Below are 24,262 nucleotides of genomic sequence, written 5' to 3' on the forward strand. Positions count from 1 at the left end.
ACCTCTCTCTCTCTCTCTCTCTCTGACCTCTCTCTCTCTCTCTCTCTCTCTGACCTCTCTCTCTCTCTCTCTGACCTCTCTCTCTCTCTCTCTCTGACCTCTCTCTCTCTCTGACCTCTCTCTCTCTCTCTCTCTCTGACCTCTCTCTCTCTGACCTCTCTCTCTCTCTCTCTCTCTCTCTCTCTCTCTCTCTCTCTCTCTCTCTCTCTCTCTCTCTCTCTCTCTCTCTCTCTCTCTGACCACTCTCTCTCTCTCTCTCTCTCTCTCTGACCTCTCTCTCTCTCTCTCTCTCTCTCTCTGACCTCTCTCTCTCTCTCTCTCTCTCTCTCTCTCTCTCTCTCTCTGACCTCTCTCTCTCTCTCTGACCTCTCTCTCTCTCTCTCTCTCTCTCTCTCTGATCTCTCTCTCTCTCTCTGACCTCTCTCTCTCTCTCTCTCTCTCTCTCTCTCTCTCTCTCTGGGTTCAATGTTGTGGACACATGTATTATCTGTGGTACACACTGTCCTCGTTTTTGGAGCTTGCACCAACCACTTTCTGCTTTTTGAATCAAGGGGTAGTACTGAGCAGGAAGTTTTAATGTTTCTCCTGTTAATCCGTCACTCTGTGCTTTAGCATGCCAAGATTCCAAAATTAGTCGGCGGTGTTTGCCTGGCATGACGTCCAGAATCTTTGTATTACTTCCATCATAACTGTGACCAAAACTGATGCATTTATGTGCTATGGCTGATTGTGAAGCCGCCTCGTACCTCTGGCATGTTAATTTATCCAATTTTAAATTTCTTCCCGTTTCCCCTACATAAGCTATGCCACACTCATTCATATACCATGCGATATACCGCATCTGATCTGTCCCCAAATGTTACTTTATCTTTCAATTTAGTGATGGCATGATGAATGGTGTAAAGGGGTTTGGATGCGACCCGGGTTTGTGCACTGCGTATGATTTTGCCAATGTTCTCTGATAATTCCGGGTAATATGGTAAAACGCGGAAACCAAACTTTTAGTCTTCGTCTTATTCTTAGTCTTAGTCGTAGTCTTCTTATTCTTATTCTTCCTCCTTCTCTCTATGTTCTATCCTCTCTGGTTCACCAAGTCTGGGTGGCATTCTTTTATTATATCCATTTATTGTTGGAATGTCTCATACCTGTCTACTTTCATTGATTGCAGCATGTTTTTGAGGATGAAACCTGCCAAGCTCTGAAAGTCAGAGTGCCGGCAACACTGCACTTATGTGTGATGGGGTGGCACGAGTTGAAGTCCAGTAGTTTAGTTGTCTGTGTCGGCTTCCTATATACTGGTGTTTTCAAAGTGCCATCTGGTTGTCATTGAACCTCCACATCTCAGAATGGTAGCTTGAGTTGTTCAATTTCCATGGTGAATTAAATGCTCGGAAGAACCTGGCACAGCTACTTGAGAAGGTCAGCATGGTCCCGGTGTACAAGTCAGCATTTTATGATTATTATTTATTTAAACTATGCAATAATCAATTATTGTACACTGCTCCCTCTCAATTCCATCTGCATGTGCTGCAAGGCGGCGTCGCCGGGCGCCAAAGCCGCCACAGTGATGTTGCCTGCCAGAGGATTTGTTATTTATTTATTTGGCATGGGGGTAGTGTACTTTGAATGTACCTCTACTCGTTTGAATTTTTCTTGGGAGTTTTTTTTTTCTTTTCAGAGGAGAGGGCATGGGCAAAGATGGTTCTTTGGTAAAAACACATCAACCACACAACACCCTCTGACGAGACCCCGACAAACAACACTCCGCACAGATGCATACAATGACCCATCAATGCTCGACCTATCTGAAAGTTTTGCCAACATCCCTCTACCCCTCGAGCTCCAATAATTACCTGTACCTATCTAATTCCAATTTAAACCTCTCTACTGTTTCTGCTGCCACTACCATTCCAGGGAGACCATTCCATGCATTAATTACTCTGAGTTAAAGACCCCTACATTATTACCATATTAATTGTCCTCTTTTCTTTACTCTCAGGCTATGGCCCCTGGTCCTATTACTGTCTACTTTGTTGAATAATTATTCTGCACTTATTTTTGTCGACCCTTCGTTGTCTTAAACTTCTCTATCATATCACCACGTAACCAAAATGGCACCCAAACCAAGGAATACATTGACAAAGTTAAATTTGCTGTACAAAGAAACCTCCATGATGTCGCTTGATATGTATATGTGGTAATGAGCAAGGAGTGCATCCTGCCTTTCAGGTGACTGTGAAACGCCACCAGTCGGAGCATAAACTGAAGGCTGAACTTTTGGACAAAACGCGTACCAAGCTGCACAAACTACGCCGCCGCAGCCGCAACAGCAAAAGGCCAGACAAGTACAATGAACGCGAGAAGCAGGTATGTATTTCCAAAGAATATGATGAACATTTGATGACTGGAACCCTCTTGTCATGCCCACAATCTTCTCACCTACCATTGATTTATTGTAAAATTGTAATTTTTTTTCTCTCCCAAGAATGGGAAAAGGTGTTTGCATCGATTCCACAAGCACCACGTTGATTTTGTTCTATTGTTGCTGAACTTGCATCATATAACTCCACCTGATATGAAATCATGACATTATTGACTTCCTCAGAAAGTCTTCAAACTGCACAGTACAACAGACATTAAATAATGAAAAATCGTGCTTAGGCCGAGGTTACATTTGCCACAGCGGCCGTGGGGTCTCCAAAATCTACGGCCACTAGCAATTATACGGCGACCGCAGTATTTCCACGGTCACATAATGTATCAGTCACATATGTATTTATTTTTCGGGGAGCCGCACGGCGTATTTAGGCCCAAGTCATATTTGCCACGGCGGCCTTGGGGTCTCCAAAATCTACGGCCATTAACAATTATACGGCAGCCGCAGTATTTCCACGGTCACACAATGTAGCAGTCACATATGTTTTTATTTTTCGGGGAGCTGCACGGCGTATTTATAAATTGTGGAGACCGAAAACGTGGGGTTGCCTTACGGTCTTTGATTTGATGTCGCACGGTGACCTGAGGGCGTTCCTGTGGCGGCCATAGAATTTTCAAGGCAGACGCAAGGCGACCGCATGGGGGACCGCAGGGGGGCCCTAAAGCGAACATGCGGCCAGACGGACGGTAACGGATGGGTTAATTTTTATTTTTTTTTTACCGGGTTTTTTTTTCGGCTTGTCGAATTGCTACGGCGAACGTAGAAATGAAAAAAGTCATAACTCCGCGTTATAATTCCACGGCGGCCTTACGGCCTGTAAAATATAGCCATACGGCGTAGGGCCACCCTGAGGCCACCGCAGAAACTCTGCGGCCTCCGCACGTTTCTGTCAATTCAGAGGGCGTACGGCCGCCGTTTCCTCACCGTAGAGCAAATGTGACTTAGGTCTTAGAAATTGTGGAGACCGAAAACGTGGGGTTGCCGTATGGTCTTTGATTTGATGTCGCACGGTGACCTTAAGGGGGCCCTGCGGCGTCCATAGAATTTTCACGGCAGACGCAAGGGAGCCTCAAGGTGCCCGCAAGGCGACCGCAGGGGGCCCTAAGGCGAACGTGTGGCCAGACAGACGGTAACGAATGGGTTAATTTTTTTTTTTACCATTTCTTTTGTTTCGGCTTGTCGAATTGCTACAGCGAACGTAGAAATGAAAAAAGTTATAACTTCGCGTTATAATTCCACGACGGCCTTACGGCCTGTAAAATATAGCCATACGGCGTAGGGCCACCCTGAGGCCACCGCAGAAACTCTGCGGCCGCCGCACGTTTCTGTCAATTCGGAGGGCTTACGGCCGCCATATCCTCGCCGTCGAGCAAATGTGACTTAGGCCTTAGCATGACACTTGGTGAATTAGTTGACCTTTCCGTGTGGTGGTCCAAGCTGTAATGTCATGGAATGTGTGGTGTTTATTTGTTCGTACATTAATAAAATGACGCAACGTCACAAATAACAATTATCAGGCGAGTGTTGTCATGGTAACGGCAGCAGATTGAAAATTTTCACAACTCATTTAAAGCCACCATGTGACATTCAACAACTTATCGTCGGTACTTGTTGCCTTCATTCTGATCGTAGAAAATATTTGAAAATACCAACGAACATTGCTTTTCAACCAGCTTTACCGTCCCGTTATCAGGTTTGAAATATGTTGTGAAACAAAAACATGTATTTTGTATGTGTGTTTTGGGTGACCCTGACCTCGACCTTGGGTCAATTTCGATCAAACTTTGTACATATGTTAATATTACATGCACAAATAGACAGTATAAGTTTCAATATAATAAGTGCAAAACTGTTTGGGAAATAACCATGTGTAATTCACAAAATTACCCATTGGTTTAAAATGGGCGATAATATAAAGTGATGCAGAATCCAGATCCTGATCTTGAACATCACCAAAAGTCACATATCCTTTTGCACTGTGGATTTCTATCAGCTGTTAAAATTTCATCCAAATCGGTTAAGAATTGTGACCTGTAGAACGAATAGAATTTTTTTTAAATCACACCAATCGCTAAAAACTTTGACGTCATACGCTTGCGAAAACTGTGCATAATTTGTACTAACATGCATTTTAAAACATTTAGATATTCCATTGAAGTTTGTTTTGGCGTCAACAGGAAGTCGCTACGGCTTCCGGTTACTGAGTTATGTTCAAAAGCTTGTTTTCACCTTTTTTTGACGTAACTACGTGACGTCAAGTGCGATTATGACGTGATTTGATCCCAGACTATTTCAGCAAGATTGGCTATCACGTGTTAAAATTTGAGAACGATTGCTTCAGTAGTTTCGGCTGCACACGAGCGTAATTTTTTTTTTTAAATGACGTCAATAGGCAAAACTTTGACGTCATACGTTTGTGAAAACTATGCGTAATTTGTAATAAGATGCATTTAGTAATCATTTAGATATTTGAATGAAGTTTAATTTGCCGTCAACCGGAAGTCGCTACGACTTCCGGTCACCGAGTTATGTCCAAAAATGTGTTTTCACGTTGTGTGACATCACGTCGTGACGTTTAGTCCGATTAAGACGGGGTTTGGACGCCGACTGTCTCAGGTGGATTGCCTATCAGGTGTAAAAATTTAAGAACGACTGGTCCAGCCGTTTGGGCTGTAGACGACCGGACAAACAAACAAACAAACAAACAAACAAACAAACGGAACAGACCAACATACTTGACAAAATCGAAGATTTCGCCAAGTAACAATCTATTAAAAGGAAGAGAATATGATAAGAGAGTAAAAGGATGTGGAAATAGTAATATAATATGGTCTGTAATTGCAGACACTTTCGGTGATCATCTTATCCACAAGTCGAAGATACTCTTGCGTATCCCATTTGCCTCTCAGTTTTGTCTCATTGTCCATGTTGACAGGTGGAACAGATGGGTGAGCAGTGTCGTAAAGACTATGAGGCCTTTGTGAGCGAAGGATTTAGAGCTGCTGTGGTTGAGGAGCGTCGGCGGTTCAGTTTCCTTGTTGAGCGTCAATGTACTGTTGCCCGTGAATTCTCTCTGGCCTATGGAAAGGTGAGTTTAGGGGAGAATAGGGCAGGTGGAGTGCTTGTTTGTGAGGCCATCTATATATTTTACATGCACAAAAATAAGAGCATTTTTACACTTTTACCACTGTTCTTTATATTGCCTTTCCTCTTCTCCTTGGTCAAACTTTTTGTTTTTAATCTCTGCTCTTTTCTTTCATTTCCATTGATCAAATGGTTTTCAGAGCAATTTCACAATGGTGGGAATGTATTGTGAAGAAAACTTGAGAATACAAAAACTTGAGTGGCAGATTGTCACATGGCATTCTCTGTTAATTTTGCGAACTAGCAAAGAAACTGTCCTTATGTATGATATTTCTCTCTGTCTCTGTCTGTCTGTCTGTCTGTCTCTCTGATGTACTATACTCTTCACAGAGTGTTGGTGTCACCGAAGCAGCTTCCTGAGCAAGAGTGATACTGTGTGGTTTGCCAATGCCTTCCCAACAGTAGTTATAGCAGGAATGTGGAATTTGGCCATGGTGTCAGCATTGGCTCACATACTCTTCACGAAGGACACCGTTGGATCTTTACATCCACTAACTAATGCCAGCAGACGGGATGCCCAGTTTAACGTCCATTGGACGGCACACACATTGCTGAGTCATGGACAAAAGGTACGCCTGTGAAACACCAGATTGAGAGTTTACAGTTGGACGAGATTCAAACCCAGGTGAGGCAGCTTCAAAGGGAGTATGTGTACCTCGTTTCCATCCTGCCTCCCTCTACAAATGGAATAATACCCCCACATTTATGAATGGGTTAATTCCCCCAGAATTTGTGCATTTTAGTATGACATTTAATGTCCCCTCCCACCGAGAGAAGCTCTATGCCATACATATTTACATGGAGAGAATCTGGGTACCTTGAACCCCCAGGTGTATGAAAAAGTAATTTCTCCTGGCAAAATCCTTTCTGCGCACCCCCCGGGTACAACCACTACTTTTCAACGCATTCCGTCCAGCGTTTCAGGAGTTCATAGAAGTCGAATAAACAGACCCATCTCAAATTATATTATGATTGAGTGATGTTCTTGCACTGCCTTTGTATTCCAGGCTCGCGACCTGTTGAACCAGAAGCTTCCGGAATGGCAGCAGTCATGCATGCACCCAACCCGTCTGCCGGAATGTGCGCTAGAGAAACTCCGCAATGCTGTGACGGGTGGCTTAAAGACATGTGAGCCAACATCCGAAGAAAGGCCAAGCGAGGAAGATGACGATGCATCAGTGGTTGATTTGGTTTCTCCGGTGAGTAAGTTAGCAGCAGCGCAACCACTAACTCAGCAGGTGGATTTTCATCCTGCTTCACAGCTGGAGCAATTTTTATTGCTCTCGTGTTAATTTAATGTTTGGTGAATATTTGTTTTGGGGGAAATGATACTATCAGCACAGTCGGGCTCCTTCATTCTCTCACATGAGGCACGAGTTACCTGACAAAGAGTGACCATCCTCAAGGTCATGCAGGATGGCTAGCCAAGATATGACTTATTTTCCAACAATGTTTGCCACATGTTTGTTTCTTTTTTTTGTTAATTCAAAATTGAGGCTCGTAGAAGAGCGAGGCAACAGGGGGAAAAGGTAATGCATCCATAAAGTGGCAGGAGGCCAATACACAGGGAATTGATTAACCGGAAGAGAGAAAACGCAGCAACATCTGGATGAAATCTGCAAGAGCATGTGGCCTCGAGCCCGAGACAAGGGCACACAAACCCATTACAAAACTAGAAGAGCACTCGGTAGAGCGCATCCCTCCGCCACATAATGCCTGATCCATGAGAACATATCGGGCCCAATATATTTTTGAAATATCATGCTGTACAGATCTATATCGTTTTTTGGCCCCATCTCTAAATGGTGAAGAATCACTTTAATAATTAAATAATTCGCATATCCGGATCCGGATTCGGATCCTCACCAAAATCAAATCAATTCGTCCTTGCCACACACCCAACCTGTCCACCAAGTTTAGTCTGCAACTTTTTGAGATATCCTGCTATATATCGGTTTAGCACTATCAATGGTGAAGAATCCCTGAAAAAAATTATCAGGTCCGGATCTGGATTCGGATCTTCACCAAAATGGAACCAATTCTTCTTTGTCACACACCCAACATGTCCACCAAATTTCATCCGAATCTATTAACAACTTTTTGAGATATCATGCTATATATCGTTTTTGGCCCCATCTCTCAATGGTGAAGAATCACTGACAAAATTCTCATAGCCAGATCCAGATCTTCACCAAAATCAAATCCCTTCTTTCTTGTCACACACCCAACCTGTCCAACAGAATTTCATCGAGATCCGTCCACAACTTTTTGAGGGGATATCCTGCACATAAACACAGACAGAAAAGGGGGAAAACATAACCTCCTTCACCTTCGGTGGTCGAGGTAATAACTTGTGAAGCTACTCCCCTCGATGTGAAAATACATTTCATTAACAAATTAATCTGAAAAACTGTTAAACCATTCCAGAACAGATGCCCTTCACTTTTGAACAGGTTCTCAAAGCAGAGATCATGTCTTGTCATGAAGGAACCCCGAACCGAAAGGGGGCGTCTTGCATGACCTGACTGAGATGTCACAGCCGTAGCCACTTAACTTAATACCTGACTTCACCCAAGCACATCTTATTACTGCAACCTGGCATGTTCATCATCCTCAACCGATTTGCCTTCGTGATGCATCGCAATCCTGCTTAATTTCTCAATTAGCAGTCATGCTTCATTTTGAAGAAAAAAAAATAAAATAAACCTTTCTGTGAAGGGTATTGCTTTTTGTAAATTACGTTTGTCTGTGTTCGATCTGTGGGTGATCCAACACAATTTTTGGACTTGTCCATGGTGTTATTTGCCTTTAACTGGAATGTGCTTTTTACCCCTCAGCCTGAATTGGGCTGAAAAAGGGGTATTGTCGTCACAGACGACCGGGCGTCCGTCCGTCCGTCTGTCAACTTTTGGTTTCCGTCAATTTCGAGGAGAACGCCTTGTCCGATGAAATCCATTTTTGCAGGGTGTGTTGGGGTTGAGTAGAGGAAGGTTCCTTTCGAAAATGGGTGCACTGCGATTTTCAGTGTGGCCGCCACGGCAGTCGTCTTGAAATTGGTTTTCGTCAATTTTGAGAACGGCTTGGCTTGTCCGATTAAATCCATTTTTGCAGGGTGTGTTGGAGTTGAGTCGAGGATGGTTCCTTTCGAAAATGGGCGCGCTGCGATTTTCACTAGCCGCCACGGGAGCCATCTTGAAGTCTGATTGATTTTCGATATGACGTCCAACGTGCTCTAACTGACTGCATCATCGTGATATCACTGCTTCCTTTTACAATGCATGGGCTGATGGGTTACGCCCGCTTTGCGGAGCTATTTTTATTTAATATCATCGTATTGCATTCCCCTCCTACATTTGTCATTTTGGGTGTCCTTTTAATTCATTTCGATGGCGTTTTTATTCATTTATTTAAAGAATCATGCTTTACACCCTTGTCTTCAGGTTGATTCTGCTCCTTCATTGGCACAACCACAAATAACCACAAGCACAGAGCCCAAACAAGCCCCCTCCAAACCACTTGTAGGCATCGCCAATGAAGCACCTGCAGCTATGGGTACGACAGAGTTTGCAGCTCTGGCGAGCCTGAATACTGAATCGGAAGCTAAGGTGAGATACAAAGTGGCTTTAAGACCACCCTGAGGGTAATGTCACTTTATGGGGCAAGGAAACCCTTGCTCAGACTATAAACATTGTCATACATATTCGCTGGGTCTTTGTGATCGATTCTGAGGCCATGTGTTGTTCCAATTTCCACAGTTTTATCCCAGCCCTTTCACCTTCATTTTACTTGTATCATTCAATTTTAGGGCTAATTTTGTATTTCCAGTACTTATGCAAAAGGAAGATTTTTTTTTTTTGACCCCTATCCCTCCTCCCAAATCCCTTTGATATCTATACATTCTGTTCTCCCAACCATTTTCTCTTTCCTCGCTTATCCTCCTCGATTTCCTTCCTTTATCCAGATTTTCTCTCATTCAACCCTTTTATTTAATTTATTGCTGTTAATATCCAATTTGTTGTGCATGCATCTGTGTCTGTTTGCCTGGATTTTGTGTCTGCATGCACAGGCACTCATCGTGTCACACATTGATTTTATGTGACGTCGTTTTAGGAGGACGTGAGCCGTGGTGGTAGAGAAGGTTATTCTACTTTACCCTCTCGCCGACCTGGCGAACGACCCTCCATTCTCCCAGGTACTGCATTTCCTTACTGGCTATAAGATGGCAGTTTAGCATAAAATGGCTGTTTGAATACCACTGCAAGAAGAAACCACCACAATGTATTGTTCATTTTTCCTGTAGAGCTACGTGGAAGGACAGGCTCTCTGGCTCTGCGGTCGTCGCTCCCACGCGTTCAGGCTCTATTTGCGCACCGTGCGGGTGATGATGTCACGCTCCTGAGCTTTGCTGCAGGTGACACTATTCGCCTGCTGGTGCCAGAAGCGCGGGGTGGTTGGCAGTATGGTGAACACGAGAGCACTCGCAAGTGAGTAGTCAACAAAGGCCCAGCTATGAATCAGCATTGGGCCTATTTGTAACATACACGCTCTTTCTCAAATACAAACCCATGTTCCTCTGCCGTTTCTGTGGTGCAGCTTCATAATCCAGTAATTACACCACTGCTTTATTTTCTGCTTCTGCAATTATTTCTGCAATATATACCAAGCAATTATTTCTGCTTCTGCTCTCCCAACAATGGATAGAGGTCTTCAATGCTGGACATGATATCAGAGCTATATCCCTAGACATATCGTGTGCTTTTGACACGGTCTGGCACCCTGCCCTGTTCAACAACCTCTTTTCCTATGGTATCCAAGGCCATCTCCACTCATGGCTCACAGACTTCCTCTCCTGTTGCAGTCAGCGTGTGGCCCTAAATGTAGTTCTTTCATCCCCTCTTCCTGTCCAGGCTGGAGTTCCTCAAGGCAGCATTCTGGGCCCTGTTCTTTTTCTGATTTTCATCATTGATCTCTCTGACTCTGGAAAATCCTCGTTATCTCTTTGCAGATGACTCCATCCTCTGCCGTACCATCTGTCATCCCTCAGACTGGCAAGCAGCAGCTTCTTCGTTCACTGCAGATCTGGGTAAAATCAACTGGTCCAACACGTGGAACATGTCTTTCAATCCGGACAAATCTCGCACTCACGATGTCTTTCCGAAAGGAACCCCCCGACCCCATATACTTTCTCAACACTTCTTTGGAGGAAGTCCTTTCTTTCAAGCTTCTGGGTCTCACTATCTGCCATAATCTTTCCTGGGAAAGCCACATTTCAAACCTCGCCTCCAAAGCCAGTCACCGACTGGCATTCCTCCATCACGTAAAGCCCTTCTTCGGCCCACCTGAGCTCCTGACCACATACAAAGCTTTCATCCACAGCCTAATGGAGTACTGCTCTCCCCTCTGGGCTGGTGCTCCTGCCTCCCACTTTTCTCGGCTTCACGCTGTAGAAACCAAGGCATTTCGGATAATTGGCATCTCCCGTGATGAGGTTGAGTCTTTGGGCCTCTCACTCTCTTACCACAGGCAGGTCGGTGGTCTTTCTGTCTTCTACCGTCTCCTCTCCAGTCTCCCCCCCCCACTCTGTCTGCGATTTGTCCCCACCATATTTCTGCAGGGCGCTCAAAGTCCACCAACAACGCCCTTCTCGTAAAACTACCAAAATCACGAATCACTGCTCACCCTCACTCTTTCTTTCATTCCTCTTTTTTCCCGCCTTTGAAATAAACTCCCTCACTCTGTTCAATCCCATTCTTCCCTCCAGTCCTTCAAAACAGCTGTTCACCACCACCTCTTATCGTCCCCCATCCAAATCCTCAATCTTTTGTACCCCCGTCAATCCACTCCAAACCCACCTCCTTCAAATTCCCTGCTTTCCTTCCTGAAAGTCCCTGTAATGTCCATCTTGTATACCCCATGTTCCCCACCCTATCCCTCTCCCTTCCACAGATCTCCTAATGTCTCTGTTCCCCACTGTTTTGGCCTTCCCACTCCTTCCTGCCCCTTCTGTCAAATTCCCCCCTCCCCCTTGCTGTGCATTATGTGTTTGCTCTCATACGAGCCTCGACAAGGTATACTAAAATTTTTTTTAAAAATTACATGTTACTTTGGAAGTAAAATTTTGATTTCTCTTTTAATATTTGTTATAAGCCAATGCTGAAGAAAGCTTATATTTATTAAACTGTGTAGAGAACCTATTGGTGCCAAAAATAATGTTGCTGCAAAGTGTGGGGTAGAAGAAGAACGTGGGTGCCGATTGTATTACGCACTCGGCCATAAAAAACGAACACGTAGAATTGATAATGTAATTGTTGAAGGACTGTTGTAACCGACATTCCGGGTGCATTTTTGGCACGAGGGATGTGCAGAACACCTGATTGCAAGTTTCCACGTAACATAATTGCCTCGTGCAGTAATCGTTCTGCACGAGCAACTCGTGCACCCTGAGGTTTCTACACGTGACATGAGGCATTCTGAGCAAATTTTAAAGCGTTTCCGTTCCACCAACATATGAATCATCCAGAAATATCCACTGGTTACACATTGTTTTAACCATCTGTTACAATGCCATTTCTGTCAGCAAATGAGAGGAATCAAATCGGTAGATACCTTGAAGCAGGGTCGTCCATTAGCCATGTTTAGGCTCATCAACATGAGGAGAAGAACTGTTTATGACTTCAGAAGACATTTTCAAGCCACTGGATCAACTAGAGATATGCCAAGAAGTTGACGTCCGAATATGACAACTCGCTGCTCAGAATCGATACATTCTCACGACCCATCTATGCAAGCGTTTCCAAACGGCCGAAAGTACTGCAAAGACATTCCGTGGATGTCACGGTATAAGTGTCAACACTGTCCTGATGTGTCTCCATGATGCATGGATCCGTGCTCATCATCTTGTTCAGAAAATAAGACACATCCAAGCGCATTTGCAATGGTCAATGAGCACGTCCCACGGACAATGAGGCAATCGGCAAGTGTTTTATTCTGTGACTTATCCAAGTTTCTCCTTCAAAGGCATTATGGCTGTGCACGGGTCTACAGAAAACTGAATGAGCTATACACACCCCAGTCTTTGTCCAGTAAGCTGCAAATTTTGCATGTGAACTGTCATGATGTGGAATGGAATTGCTGAAACCTTTCACACTAACTTGATCCGTATCCATGGCAATCTGATGGCAGATCGATACATTACATCTTACAGCAACATGGGTTGTCTACCCTTCAACAACGTTGTCCAGGAATCATCTTTATGCACGTAATGCTCCTGTTCACAGGGCCATTCAAACAAGGAATGTTCTCATCATTGCCATCGTTAATGTCATAACACCACGGCCTGACATCTTGCCAGATTTAAATCCAATTGAACATCTCTGGTATATAATTGATTATTGCATTTGAACCTTGCCAAGACAGCCACAGACCCATGGTGAACTGGAACAGGAGCCGATTCAAGCATGAAATGCCATTCCATGGGCTCAGATTCGAGTGCTTTTACAGTCAATGCGCCAACGGCGAAATACAGTGATTACTGCAGGAGGTGGATATACTTGGAATTGATATTATTACGTCCACGTTTGATTCCTTTGGGAAAACATTCGCCACAATGCAGCATTACTTGATTAGGTCACAATGAAATGGATTTGTAATTATTCAGCATTTATCTGTCAGAGGTTTACAACTTGTCTGTGTACCACATAAATAAATCACATTTTAAAAATGTATTTTTTTTTATGTACTAATTATACTAATTTTGAACATCCTCGTCTACCTCTGGGTCTTCACACTTCCTTCCCCTTGTTTGCTTTAATTGGCCTCACATTCATCCTTCCACGCTGAATTTGTTAAATGAGAAGCCCTTCATCTCCCATTTTGTGCTACAGTTGGTCAATCAGTCATCTATCCATCCATTGGGACCATACTCTGTGCAGAGCATTGTTGCTGCTTAAGCAGTCTCTTGGGCTATTGGGCACAATCCTGGATGGGTCACCACTCCGACACAGCATATCAGCAAGCTGGTACTCATTTTTGCTGAACTCAGAAGGATGACAGGCTGAGTCAATCCCACCTGGAATTAATTCAACAGCCAAGTGGGATTTGAACTCAGGACCCGAGGATCCCAAGCCCTCCACTCTCGCCATGAAGCCAACACCAGCCATATAATCAGTCATATGACGTAGATCTATTTTGTTATTGGGGGCAACTACACGTATGCAAAACGGTGGACCTTTCTTGCTGCGTACACTTCCCTTTTTCTCATTTATCCTCCCCTTCCCCTCATTTTGTTTTTACTCCCTCAATTCCCCTCCTCCCCCCCCCCACACACACACACACACACTTTTTTTTTCCTCCTTTCACCTGCATTTTGTCTTTTGTTTATAAAGCTGTAGATGGTACTTTAGTGAGAGTATTTAAACATTATTAGATAATGCATGTTATTCATACACGTGATAGCAGTGGTTTTTGGTGCAGTTTTTAGTATTTTAAAGAAATATAGTACCCAGTCCAATGGAAAAGTCTGGCAAGAAACTGATGAAGTTATTCCGACTTCATTTCTAATTGTTGCCAACACAGTACATGGTGTTGCTAAATGCTAATTTCCTTGTTGTGAGGTGCATGGTTAAATGAAAAAAAGAATAAGAAGTACATGGTTGACACTAACAACCCCAAGCCATATTGTAACCTCATCCCCCTTTTCTAAATGATACCAAGTCGCTGCTTATTTCAGCATTGGGCACTTCTTTATTTTCTTTGATGAAAAATGTGGAATGTAATGGAAGGTACAAGATGGAAATTGAATGCTTGTGTTCCGAAGTTCCCCAAAATCGCTTGCAAAACATGACATAGTCACTGCAGCAGAAAAGCAGGTCTATGAGTGTAAAATATCAGGTGGTGATTTGTGAGGTTTCCTATTAATACACCTGATTTATTTATTGTCAGGTCCCAACCCTAACTTTGTTTAAACATCATGGTTTGATTTTCCTGTGTAAAATAGCCGAGATAATGTCTGCTCGACTGGTGAAAGTTTATATTTATATTTTTTGAAACAAAATGTTGCCATTGAGCTGGTGTTGTAGTTGTGGATTCCTTGCATAATGGCTCCTCCTCCTCTTGTCCACAGGAGAGGCTGGTTCCCTTTTGCATACACTGAAGATTGTTCGCACGAGATTCTCAACACAAGGCCAGGGTATGTGTTTGGATTAAACAGTGTGCATTTGTGTGTTGAGCGTGCACAAGGTAACAAGTCTATTCCCTGTTATGTTCTCTGTTGAGCCAAGTAGTTGTGATTTAACACAGATGGCATTGGTTTCAGGTTGAAACTCTTCCATCCTTCGCTGTCTACATTTTTCATTGCTTTCATTTTGGTAACCAATACATATCCGGGATGGAGATGCGGTTTGATCGACCTTTCTCCGGCATACCTCTCAGGCTAATTTGCTGGATTACTTGCCCTGCTCTTTTGTTTCCTGCACATTTGGCAGTTCGGTGCTTGGTGGAACGATGGTGCAAGGGAAGCCTGCTGATGAAGACTTTCAAACCTTCAAAGCCAGGCCCTATAGCATCGCAGTTGCTGGTGACTTTAATATTGTAAGATCACCCGTGTCGTGTTGATTGTATTAGTGGGGGTGGGTGTGCGGTGAGGGGAGGGGGTTATTTTCAATACCACGAAAAATAATCTTGCCAAAAGACTAACATTTTGATGTAATTGTCTAACATCACGATGGTCACCAATGGGTGGATACTGCTGCTAGAATCTGGTTTGGAGCATCATACTTGGATAGTCGATAGAGCCTTCAACATATGGGCTGTTTCCCAATGAGAGTACCAAGTTTGTCTCACAACCACTAAAAATTCAAACTCAATATTTTTATATTTTTATTTCTCCAAATCCAACATTGTTAATTACAATACTTGAATACAAATTTTTGGAGCATCTGAATGAATATTTCTTATTAAAAATAATACCCCAAGGATGTTAGGAGAGTATTTTTTAAACTACAACAGTCATTAATACAATTCAACTATAATCACAAAATAACAACACTATCAAACTTCAGTGGTTTCCATATGTTCGACAAGTATTATTCCATTACTGGAATTATGATTCAGTATACAAATGAAGTATATTTGTACAAAATTCAATGTCATTTCATGTGATTAATCTCCTGTTGAATGCCATTGAATAACTTTCCGGAGAGGACATTTTTGACATGGACATTCAATCGGTGTTGTAACAAGATAAATTACATTAATGTAAATACCTTTTACTGATAATGGATATTCATGACCATGTCAACCTTAAGAAAACATCGAAATTTATAGCCAGCAAGTAGTTTCCTTATAACTCGTGGCAGTTTAGGTGTTTCTGGAGAGGACACATTTTTGCCGGACACATGTAAGGCAATCAGTGCAGGCCATGCAAATAGAAGGTTATTGGTTACACTCAAACTTTGTAGCATAATATCAGTGCAGGTATATACACACTTGGTAAAACACACAATAAACTTTTAAAAAGATCCTTTATTTATATAAAAAAAATTCTTCTACAATATGCATTTCCGGAGAGGACATTTTTGACGGACGAACGGTGGGACATTTATTGAGGGTGAAACAAATATTCATAGTCTGAAGTGAATATTATGTTGTGGACATTCATAGTACAGAAGAGGTATTAAATTGTTGCAACAACAAATAAAAGTCCCAATTTCTGCTTGTATTTATTTATGCACTGTGAATGCAGTGTACCTGGAGAAAATGAGACAGCTCTTTGTCAAAAAAATGGCAATTTTTATGCCATTCTGCCAAAAATTGACATTTTTTTTTGTCAAATAAAAAGTGGTCCAAGTTGTGCCATCACTACTACCAACTACTGGCCCTAACGACAGAGATACTACAGCCTCTCATTTAGCTATTTAGCATGCAAGGGTACAAAATACCAGAAATGACCATGACTGTGAAACAGCCCATATTCGATATGCAAAACTGTTTTTTTGAAATTTGACCATCTGCCTGCCCCAACCCCGTCTTCGTTCTTGTGTATATCCCACTGTTGTCTCCTCCCATTGTCCATTTCTCCTCCTTTACCCCCATTTTCCCCATCCTACCCACTTTTGTTGCTTTTTTATTTCATTTTATCAGTGTACAACTCTTTCCTTTCCCTCTTCGCTTGCATAATATGTGAACAAATGCTTACAAAACCTCCACAAAATTAAGTCTATACTTTAATTGAGCCAAGGTACAAAATGGCATTACTCTCTTACACTTTTCCTACCTAAGAAGTTTCCAGACATTTACCCAATAGCTTGAGGCTGAGTTGATTAATGTAAACCTGTTTGCTCATGTGTGCAGGATCAAGAGGTTAACGGTCGTGCTGGAGCTGCTTTCCCACAGTACGTAAATCATGTTTGTAAAATTGGGCGATCATTTTGATGGCATTCAAACCTCATGCTTACTATATGAGCAAAATTTGCATTTACTGTTACAAGTATTTACCATTATAAGGGCCAGCAGGATAGCCTAGAGGTATGTGTACTCGCTTCAGGTGTCTAACGTGGGTTTGAATCTTGACCCAGCTATAAAGTGTCACTCTATGTTCCACAGGCATGGAACACAGCTAACAGCTTGTTCCTTATACCTTGACTTGTCAACATATTAGACCCCTTAGTCCCCTAACATCCTCTAGACAACGTTAGACCTGGACTCCAGGCCATCCTGTCAGCCCTTTTTTTTTTTTCCAACAACCTTACATGATCTTAACAATAAAACAGATTGGTAATGACAATGTCATTATGTGGTGTGTTGTGATCATTTGCTTCATTGGAATCATTTTGAGCATATTTGAAAAAAAATGTCATGCTTTGTTTTGACCTTGTGTTTGACTTGTTCATTTGCATAATTATTTAAAGACTACAGCAAAAAGTTGTGGATATGCAAACAGTGCATTCAGAAAGTATTCACACCCCTCGACTGTTTTGTCACATTTTTGAGTCCCCCGGACTCTGTATAGAATTGATTGATGAATTTTGTGTGGACAGTGGTGTGAAAACGGGAAAGCAGGGGGGGGGGCGAAAAACACCTCAATGGATAGGTTATGAGCTGTAGTTGTGCACCTTGACACTGTTTTTTTGACAGACATGAAGATGCGAGGAAAAAACGGTATTTTTAATCATGCTAATATATTATATTGCGAGACGACAACCATGATGACGCTGCCAGACATCTCCTCGCCTAGCGGCAGCACCTACCGCTGTGTATCTATTCATGGCGCCACCTGGTGGTCCGAGGGGACTCATGTTCAAAAGAACATACCCTTATATTGTTGTTTCAGCCTAAATTTTATATTTAAATTTATTTATCACTGATCTTCACAAAATACCCCAAAATGGCAAAGTGGAAAGATGTTTTTCGGAATTTTTACAAATTGATTAAAAATGAAAATCTGAAATGTCTTCGTGAATAAGTATTCAACCCCTCGAGTCAGTACTTTGCGGAAGCACTGTTGACAGCGATTTACAGCTTCAAGTCTTCTTGGGTATGTCTGTATCTTTTCACATCTAGACTTGGGGAGTTTCTCACATTCTTCCTTGCAGATTTGCTCATGCTCTGTCAAGTTGGATAGGGAGTGTCGGTGAACAGCAATCTTCAAGTCTTTCCACAGATTCTCAATGGGATTCAAGTCTGGGCTTTAGCTGGGCCACTCAAGGACCTTCACATTCTTGTTCTGAAGCTATTCCAGTGTTGCGTTGGCTGTATGCTTGGGGTCATTTTCCTGTTGGAATGTAAATCTTCACTGCAGTCTCAGGTATTTTGCACTCCAAAGCAGGTTCTCATCAAGGATTTGTCTGTATTTGGCTCCATTAATTGTTCCCTCTCTCTCCTTACAAGTCTCGCAGTCCCTGCCACTGAAAGGCATCTCCATAGCATGATGCTACAACCACCATGATGCTGTTCGATGGGTGATGAGCTGTGCTCGGCTTCCACCAGATGTAGTGCTTTACATTCAGGCGAAAGATTCAAGTTTCGTCTCTTCAGACCACAGAATCTTTTGCCTCATGCTCTGAGTCTTTCATGTGCCCTTTTGCAAACTCCAAGTGTGCTGTCATGTGACCTTTTCTCAGCAGTGGCTTCCGTCTGGCCACTCTCCCATAAAGCCTACATTTGTGAAGTGTTCCAGAGATTGTTTTTCTTCCAGTAGGTTCTCCCATCTCAGCCAAGGTACTATGTAGTTTGTCAGCGTGGTTATTTGATTCTTTGTCACCTCCCTGACCAAGGTTCGTCTTGCCCAGTTGCTCAGTTTGTTCGGATGGCCAACTCTATGAAGTGTCTTTGTCGTTCCATATTCTTTCCATTTCCTAATGATGGAGCTCACTGAACTCATGGGAACTTTCAACACACCAGAAGTTTTTTTTTTTATATGACCTTCCCCAGATCTATGCTTCACAATTCTATCTCGGAGTTCTACGGACAGTTCCTTGGACTTCACGGTAGAGTTTCTCCTCTGACATGCACTGTTAACTGTGGGACCTTTCTAGAAAGGTGTTTCTTCCTAAATCATGTCCAATCAATTAAATTTGCCTCAGGTGGACTCCAATCAAGTTGTAGAGATCTCTCAAGGATGATTAAAGGAGAATGGATGTACCTGAGCTCAATTTGGAGTGTCAAAGCAAAGGGGATGAATACTTATTGACTCAAGACATTTCAGCTTTTCATTTTTAATTAATTTGTAAAAAAAATTAAAAACATGTTTTCACTTTGTCATTATGGGGTATTTTGTGTATAATTTAACAAAAATTCAGTGACAAATTTAAATTTAATCCCTTTCACAACAAAATGTGACAAAAGTCGATGGGTGTGAATACTTTCTAAAGGCACTTTACTTCCAGCTGTGTACAATTTGCTGGCAGATGCCTGATATATATGATTTGCTAATGTCATTATTGTGTCCCCATGGTAAATGCTTCTACTCCCCTTGCTCCCTCTAGTGGTATGAACCCATTTGCAAGCATCAAACTCCGACCGACAGTCACCAACGACAGATCCGCTCCTCTTATAAAATAAAGCAGCACCCGGTCATCAGGTTGACTAGTGTTGCGGAACCAAGTTGTTGCAGTAGCTGTTTTGTGGATAGCTAATGAGAGGCATATAACACTCCACACACCACGAGCTCAACATCTCGGTGTTAGAAATTGCTGCTCCAGTGCCATTGTGCCAACGGCACTGCAATCGGATAGGATGTTTTGGGGGTTTTAAAAAAAAAAATTCAATTACCCACGGTTTCTCTCCTTGAGCTGTAGATTCTTGAAGCATTTGTCATCTTATATGGACAAGCTTTTGATTTCATGCATTTGGCTTTTGTACATTATACTTGCCATTGCTTGGTGGTTTGCTTCCAGCTGTACCATAAGCACAGTATACAGCATATGTTACTTAATTGTTAATGTCTCATGATTTGCTGCCATAACTCTTTTTTTTTCTTTTCTTTTTTTTAAGCATTTGGCATACTGATTATGATGAGTAAAATGGACGGTAAGTTGTGGAACTTTTGAGCACGTGTACACTTTCTGTGGTTATAATAGCAAGCATGGTGGTGGTTTAGATTTTGCAATCGCTTCTGGGTTCTATTTTGTTATAACTTGTAGGTTAATCAAAAGCACCTGATTTAAAATGGAATTGTTTGTAACCAAATGAACACTATTAGTTTACTTTAAGTGTTTTACATCTGCAATGTACTCGTACTAGGTACATTCGTGTGTGTGTGTGTGTGTGTGTGTGTGTGTGTGTGTGTGTGTGTGTGTGTGTGTGTGTGTGTGTGTGTGTGTGTGTGTGTGTGTGTGTGTGTGTGTGTGTGTGTGTCACGAGTCTAAAATTGGCACTGGTGCAACTTTGGCCTGAATGTTCATCAGTCTTTACATTTAAACACTGAAGCCTGCAACTTGAACATTTAATTCTGCTCTAAGCAAAGTCACCCAAGGTTTTCGTTTTTGTTTGTTACATTGTTTAGTTATTGCTATACAAACTGTACATGGGTGTGTCAACACGCATAAGCATAAGCATGTTTGGGGCTTTGTTGGAAAAGGGGCAGTTGGTGGAAAAACATGCATATAGCGTATTAATCAGGCCAAGCAGAGAATTCTGGATTTATTTCTCATTTAATCTCTTCTTTTCCCAAAGGAACATTAAAAAGGCGCTGCTTCTAATCTTTTCTTTTTTTTCGATAAATTATAAAGTAAACGATTTACCAGCAAAAGACACTCGTTTCCATCTAGTGGGGGTTCTTTCTCTTTTTTTTTGGGGGGGGGGGGGGGTGAGGGATTGGTTGCGCGTGGAAGGAAGGTAAATGTTCAAAATGTGGGAACCTCAAAAGTGGATTTAATTTTGCCATCAAATTGCTGTGAATGAGAGACTTCCATTGTACTGGATGGCATTATTTTGGGACATTTATTTGTCATATATCTGCAAATATACTGGAATTTGACTCCGCTTGCTCCCTCTCCTTCCACCTTTCCACTGCCTCCTGCTCCTGCATGCTCCTCTACATACTTCTCTGTTGCCTCCTCCCGTTCTCCTCCTTCATTCCTTGCCCTTCAATAACCTCCTTTCTCTTCTTTTTGTTTCAGTTTTCTCAATTACCCCCCTCCGTTCATACATATGTAATAAATACATGGTTCCTTTGCAGTCGTCTCACCGTGATAATCCTTGGTTAACCACGGCAGCCGCTATAACGCCTATTTTGACTTGTAGCTTTTGAATATGTTGCTCATAGTCGAATTTTCTCTTTCATGGCTTTCAAACATCTCTTGGGTTTATTGTTGTTGGTTTTTTTATTTTTTTTTAATAATACCTTCATCCTGCTGAGGACCAAAGCTTTTAAAAACCAACGTGTGCAGTGAATGCTGAATGTAGACAAGTCGTCCCCTCTCTACGCGTTGGCTCCAAATGAAAGGCAAAATGTAGTCACTGGTACTGCTCTGATTGTAGAGTTTCTTCCCGAGTTACAGGGAATGTACTCGACTCCAAAATGAGCTGTTTCCATGTGTTGCACACTTTCATCCCCTGATCCATGTCACACGGTGGGTTCCATGGTGAACCACTGCAATGGTTCACTATAGAATTCACTTCTTGTACATTTCCCAGTTACTGAACGAGTTGCCTTCAATGGATGAAGTCAACAGGACATTGGTCGATGTATGTTAACCGCAGTGGGAAGTAAGAAGAAGCTGACGTTTTTGGTGGTAACCAATCATCAGAGTAAGCTGTCTTTTGCTCTGAAGATTTAACGCCCGAAACCTGAGCTTCTGGTTTCCCATGGTGTCACATTCACCATGGTACATTCTTGAGTAGAACCGAGGTAGGCATTCGAACTATCGATTGCTTTGCTTTAAAATAGTCATTCTGCGCGGTTATTAAAGGAATGCTCCGGAAATTTTACAGCCAGCTGAGTAAGATTTGCATCCGAAACGCCTTTTAAATATTTACAAACTTTTGGATAACCCGCCGTTTTAATAGTTGGTCAAACTGATATTTTATTAACAATATCGTACTGTTTCATGACTATCCCGTTTGGTGGGAAAACTGCCTCCTTTAGCAGCTTTATCTCAACCTTTAGAGTTGTGAAGAAAGACCTTTGAATGTATTTGCATACATTTGTGCATGTCTTGGATTTATAACACTGTTCTGTTGGATTTGTGGCTCTTCTGGCAGTGATTGGGGGCCCGTTTCCAACATGCTGTGCTTGATCTTCCCCAGATGCATAGACATTGCTTTTGAAAGACTTGTACTTACAACGAGTCATCTTTTGACTGCTCTGTTCTTGAAATACGATCGATATGAGGTTCCAGAAACTAACTTGCTTCGTAAATGTCGACAGCCATTTGGTTTGATACGTTCCGATATGTTGTCTAATCGTTTTAAAGTTGCATCGCTGGGTTTTTTTTCGCATGGGTTTTTTTTTCTGATTAATAAAAATTTAAAATACTGTGCTGTTTGTTCACTTGTAATTTTGAATCTTGTTTCCATTTTTTTAATAATGGAGAGAAATAAAGTGGAACAGAACCTTGTAACTTGATTCAAAACGACATTTAAGGAGTACGAGGTCCAACTAAGAAATAATGGGACTGACTTCACATAAATTTTATTCCAAAAAAAGTATTGAAATCACAGTTTGTCCCCTTCAAAATAGTTTCCCTCCAATCTCACATACTTGTCCCACCCTCTTCTTCCACGCTTCGATGCACCCCCAGAAGGCTTTTTCTGGAATCCTCCGGAGCTTCGTCGTCGCGGCCCTTTTGATGGCCTCCACGTCAGGAAATAAGGTCCCCTTGATCACCCCCTTGAGCTTGGGGAATAGGAAAATATCACAAGGGGCCGAGTCTGGCGAATACGGGGGTTGCTCCAGAGTTGGCACGTTCCTCTCGCCAGAAACTGTCGGATGCTCAGGGCACTGTGAGCAGGGCGTTGTCATGGTGAAGCATCCAGACGTTGTTCTCCCATAGATCCCTCCTCTTGTCCCGTAATGATCTCATGAGGCGCCGTCAGATCTCCTTGTACACGTATTGATTCACTGTTTGACCCTGTGGTAGAAACTCGAAGTGGACGATGCCCTTGATGTCAAAAAACTCGATGAGCATCACCTTGACCTTCGACTTCAACATCCTTGCTTTCTTTGGTCTTGGTGATGCCGGACTTTTTCACTGACGACTCTGCCATTTGGTCTCGGGATTGTATTCGAATATCCACGATTCATCGCCAGTTATGACTCTCCTGAGCAGGTCTGGATCGTCCTCGAGGCGCTCGATAATGTCTTGATAGACTGACTCTTTGCTGTTTCTTGTCTTCGGCCAACAGCTTGGGGACCATCTTTGCGCACACCTTGTACATTTAGAGATTTTCAGTGATGATGCTCCAGACAGTGTCCTTGTTGACGGAAAGTTCCTCAGCAATCATCCGCACCGTGAGTCGATGATCTGCGCGCACCATCTGCTTTACACGCTTGATATTGTCCACCGTTCTGCTCGTTGAAGGTCTTCCATACCGTGGATCGTCTTCAACCTCCTCCCGTCCCTCTTTGAATTTCTTGTGCCATTCAAATGCACGTGTACATGACATCGTTTCTTCCCCTTAGATTTGCTGCAGCATTGCGAAGGATTCAGAAGGTGTGTTTGCCAAGCTTGGCAAGAAACTTGAGATTGGCTCTCTGCTCACGACTCAGAATAGACAACGTGTAAAGCACGACATGTAAAAAAAAAATCACACTGAGCGCAGTCAACCATCACCTATCATATATATATATATATATATATATATATATATATATATATATATATATATATATATATATCTCTATGTATATATATATATATATATATATGTATATATATATATATGTATATATATATATATGTATACATATATATATGTATATGTATATATATATGTATATGTATATATATATGTATATATATATATATATATATATATGTATATATATATATATATATATATATATATATATATATATATATATATATATATATATATATATATATATATATATATATATATATAGTCCGGCAGATATGTGAAAAAAATGTGCCTTTAGTGATACAAGCATGAAATTTGGCACACTGCTAGGGCAGTATCTTACAAAGATTTTTGGATATAGGGACATTCCAGATTCTTCCC

At 42.1% G+C, this 24,262-nt stretch overlaps 1 protein-coding gene across 4 annotated transcripts in view; it reads left to right on the plus strand.

Moving 5' to 3' along the window:
* Nucleotides 1-22,637, plus strand: part of LOC147013140 (BAR/IMD domain-containing adapter protein 2-like) — a 129,491-nt gene extending 106,854 nt beyond the window's left edge. For 3 of the 4 annotated variants that reach the window (XM_085854749.1, XM_085854748.1, XM_085854750.1), the window contains 10 exons: nt 2,230-2,367; nt 5,373-5,525; nt 6,589-6,780; nt 9,022-9,186; nt 9,692-9,773; nt 9,882-10,065; nt 14,703-14,768; nt 15,064-15,169; nt 16,931-16,971; nt 19,564-22,637. In XM_085854749.1, coding sequence (XP_085710875.1) covers nt 2,230-2,367; nt 5,373-5,525; nt 6,589-6,780; nt 9,022-9,186; nt 9,692-9,773; nt 9,882-10,065; nt 14,703-14,768; nt 15,064-15,169; nt 16,931-16,971; nt 19,564-19,639 — 1,203 coding nt within the window. In that variant the 3' untranslated portion in view covers nt 19,640-22,637. The remainder of the gene's footprint in view (nt 1-2,229; nt 2,368-5,372; nt 5,526-6,588; nt 6,781-9,021; nt 9,187-9,691; nt 9,774-9,881; nt 10,066-14,702; nt 14,769-15,063; nt 15,170-16,930; nt 16,972-19,563) is intronic. The other variant, XM_085854751.1, reaches the window with a different exon arrangement.
* The last annotated feature ends 1,625 nt before the right edge of the window (nt 22,638-24,262 follow it).

This window comes from Eptatretus burgeri, chromosome 14 (assembly GCF_056783735.1).
Source record: "Eptatretus burgeri isolate ZD-2024b chromosome 14, Ebu_testis_v1, whole genome shotgun sequence".
Lineage (NCBI taxonomy): Eukaryota > Metazoa > Chordata > Myxini > Myxiniformes > Myxinidae > Eptatretus > Eptatretus burgeri.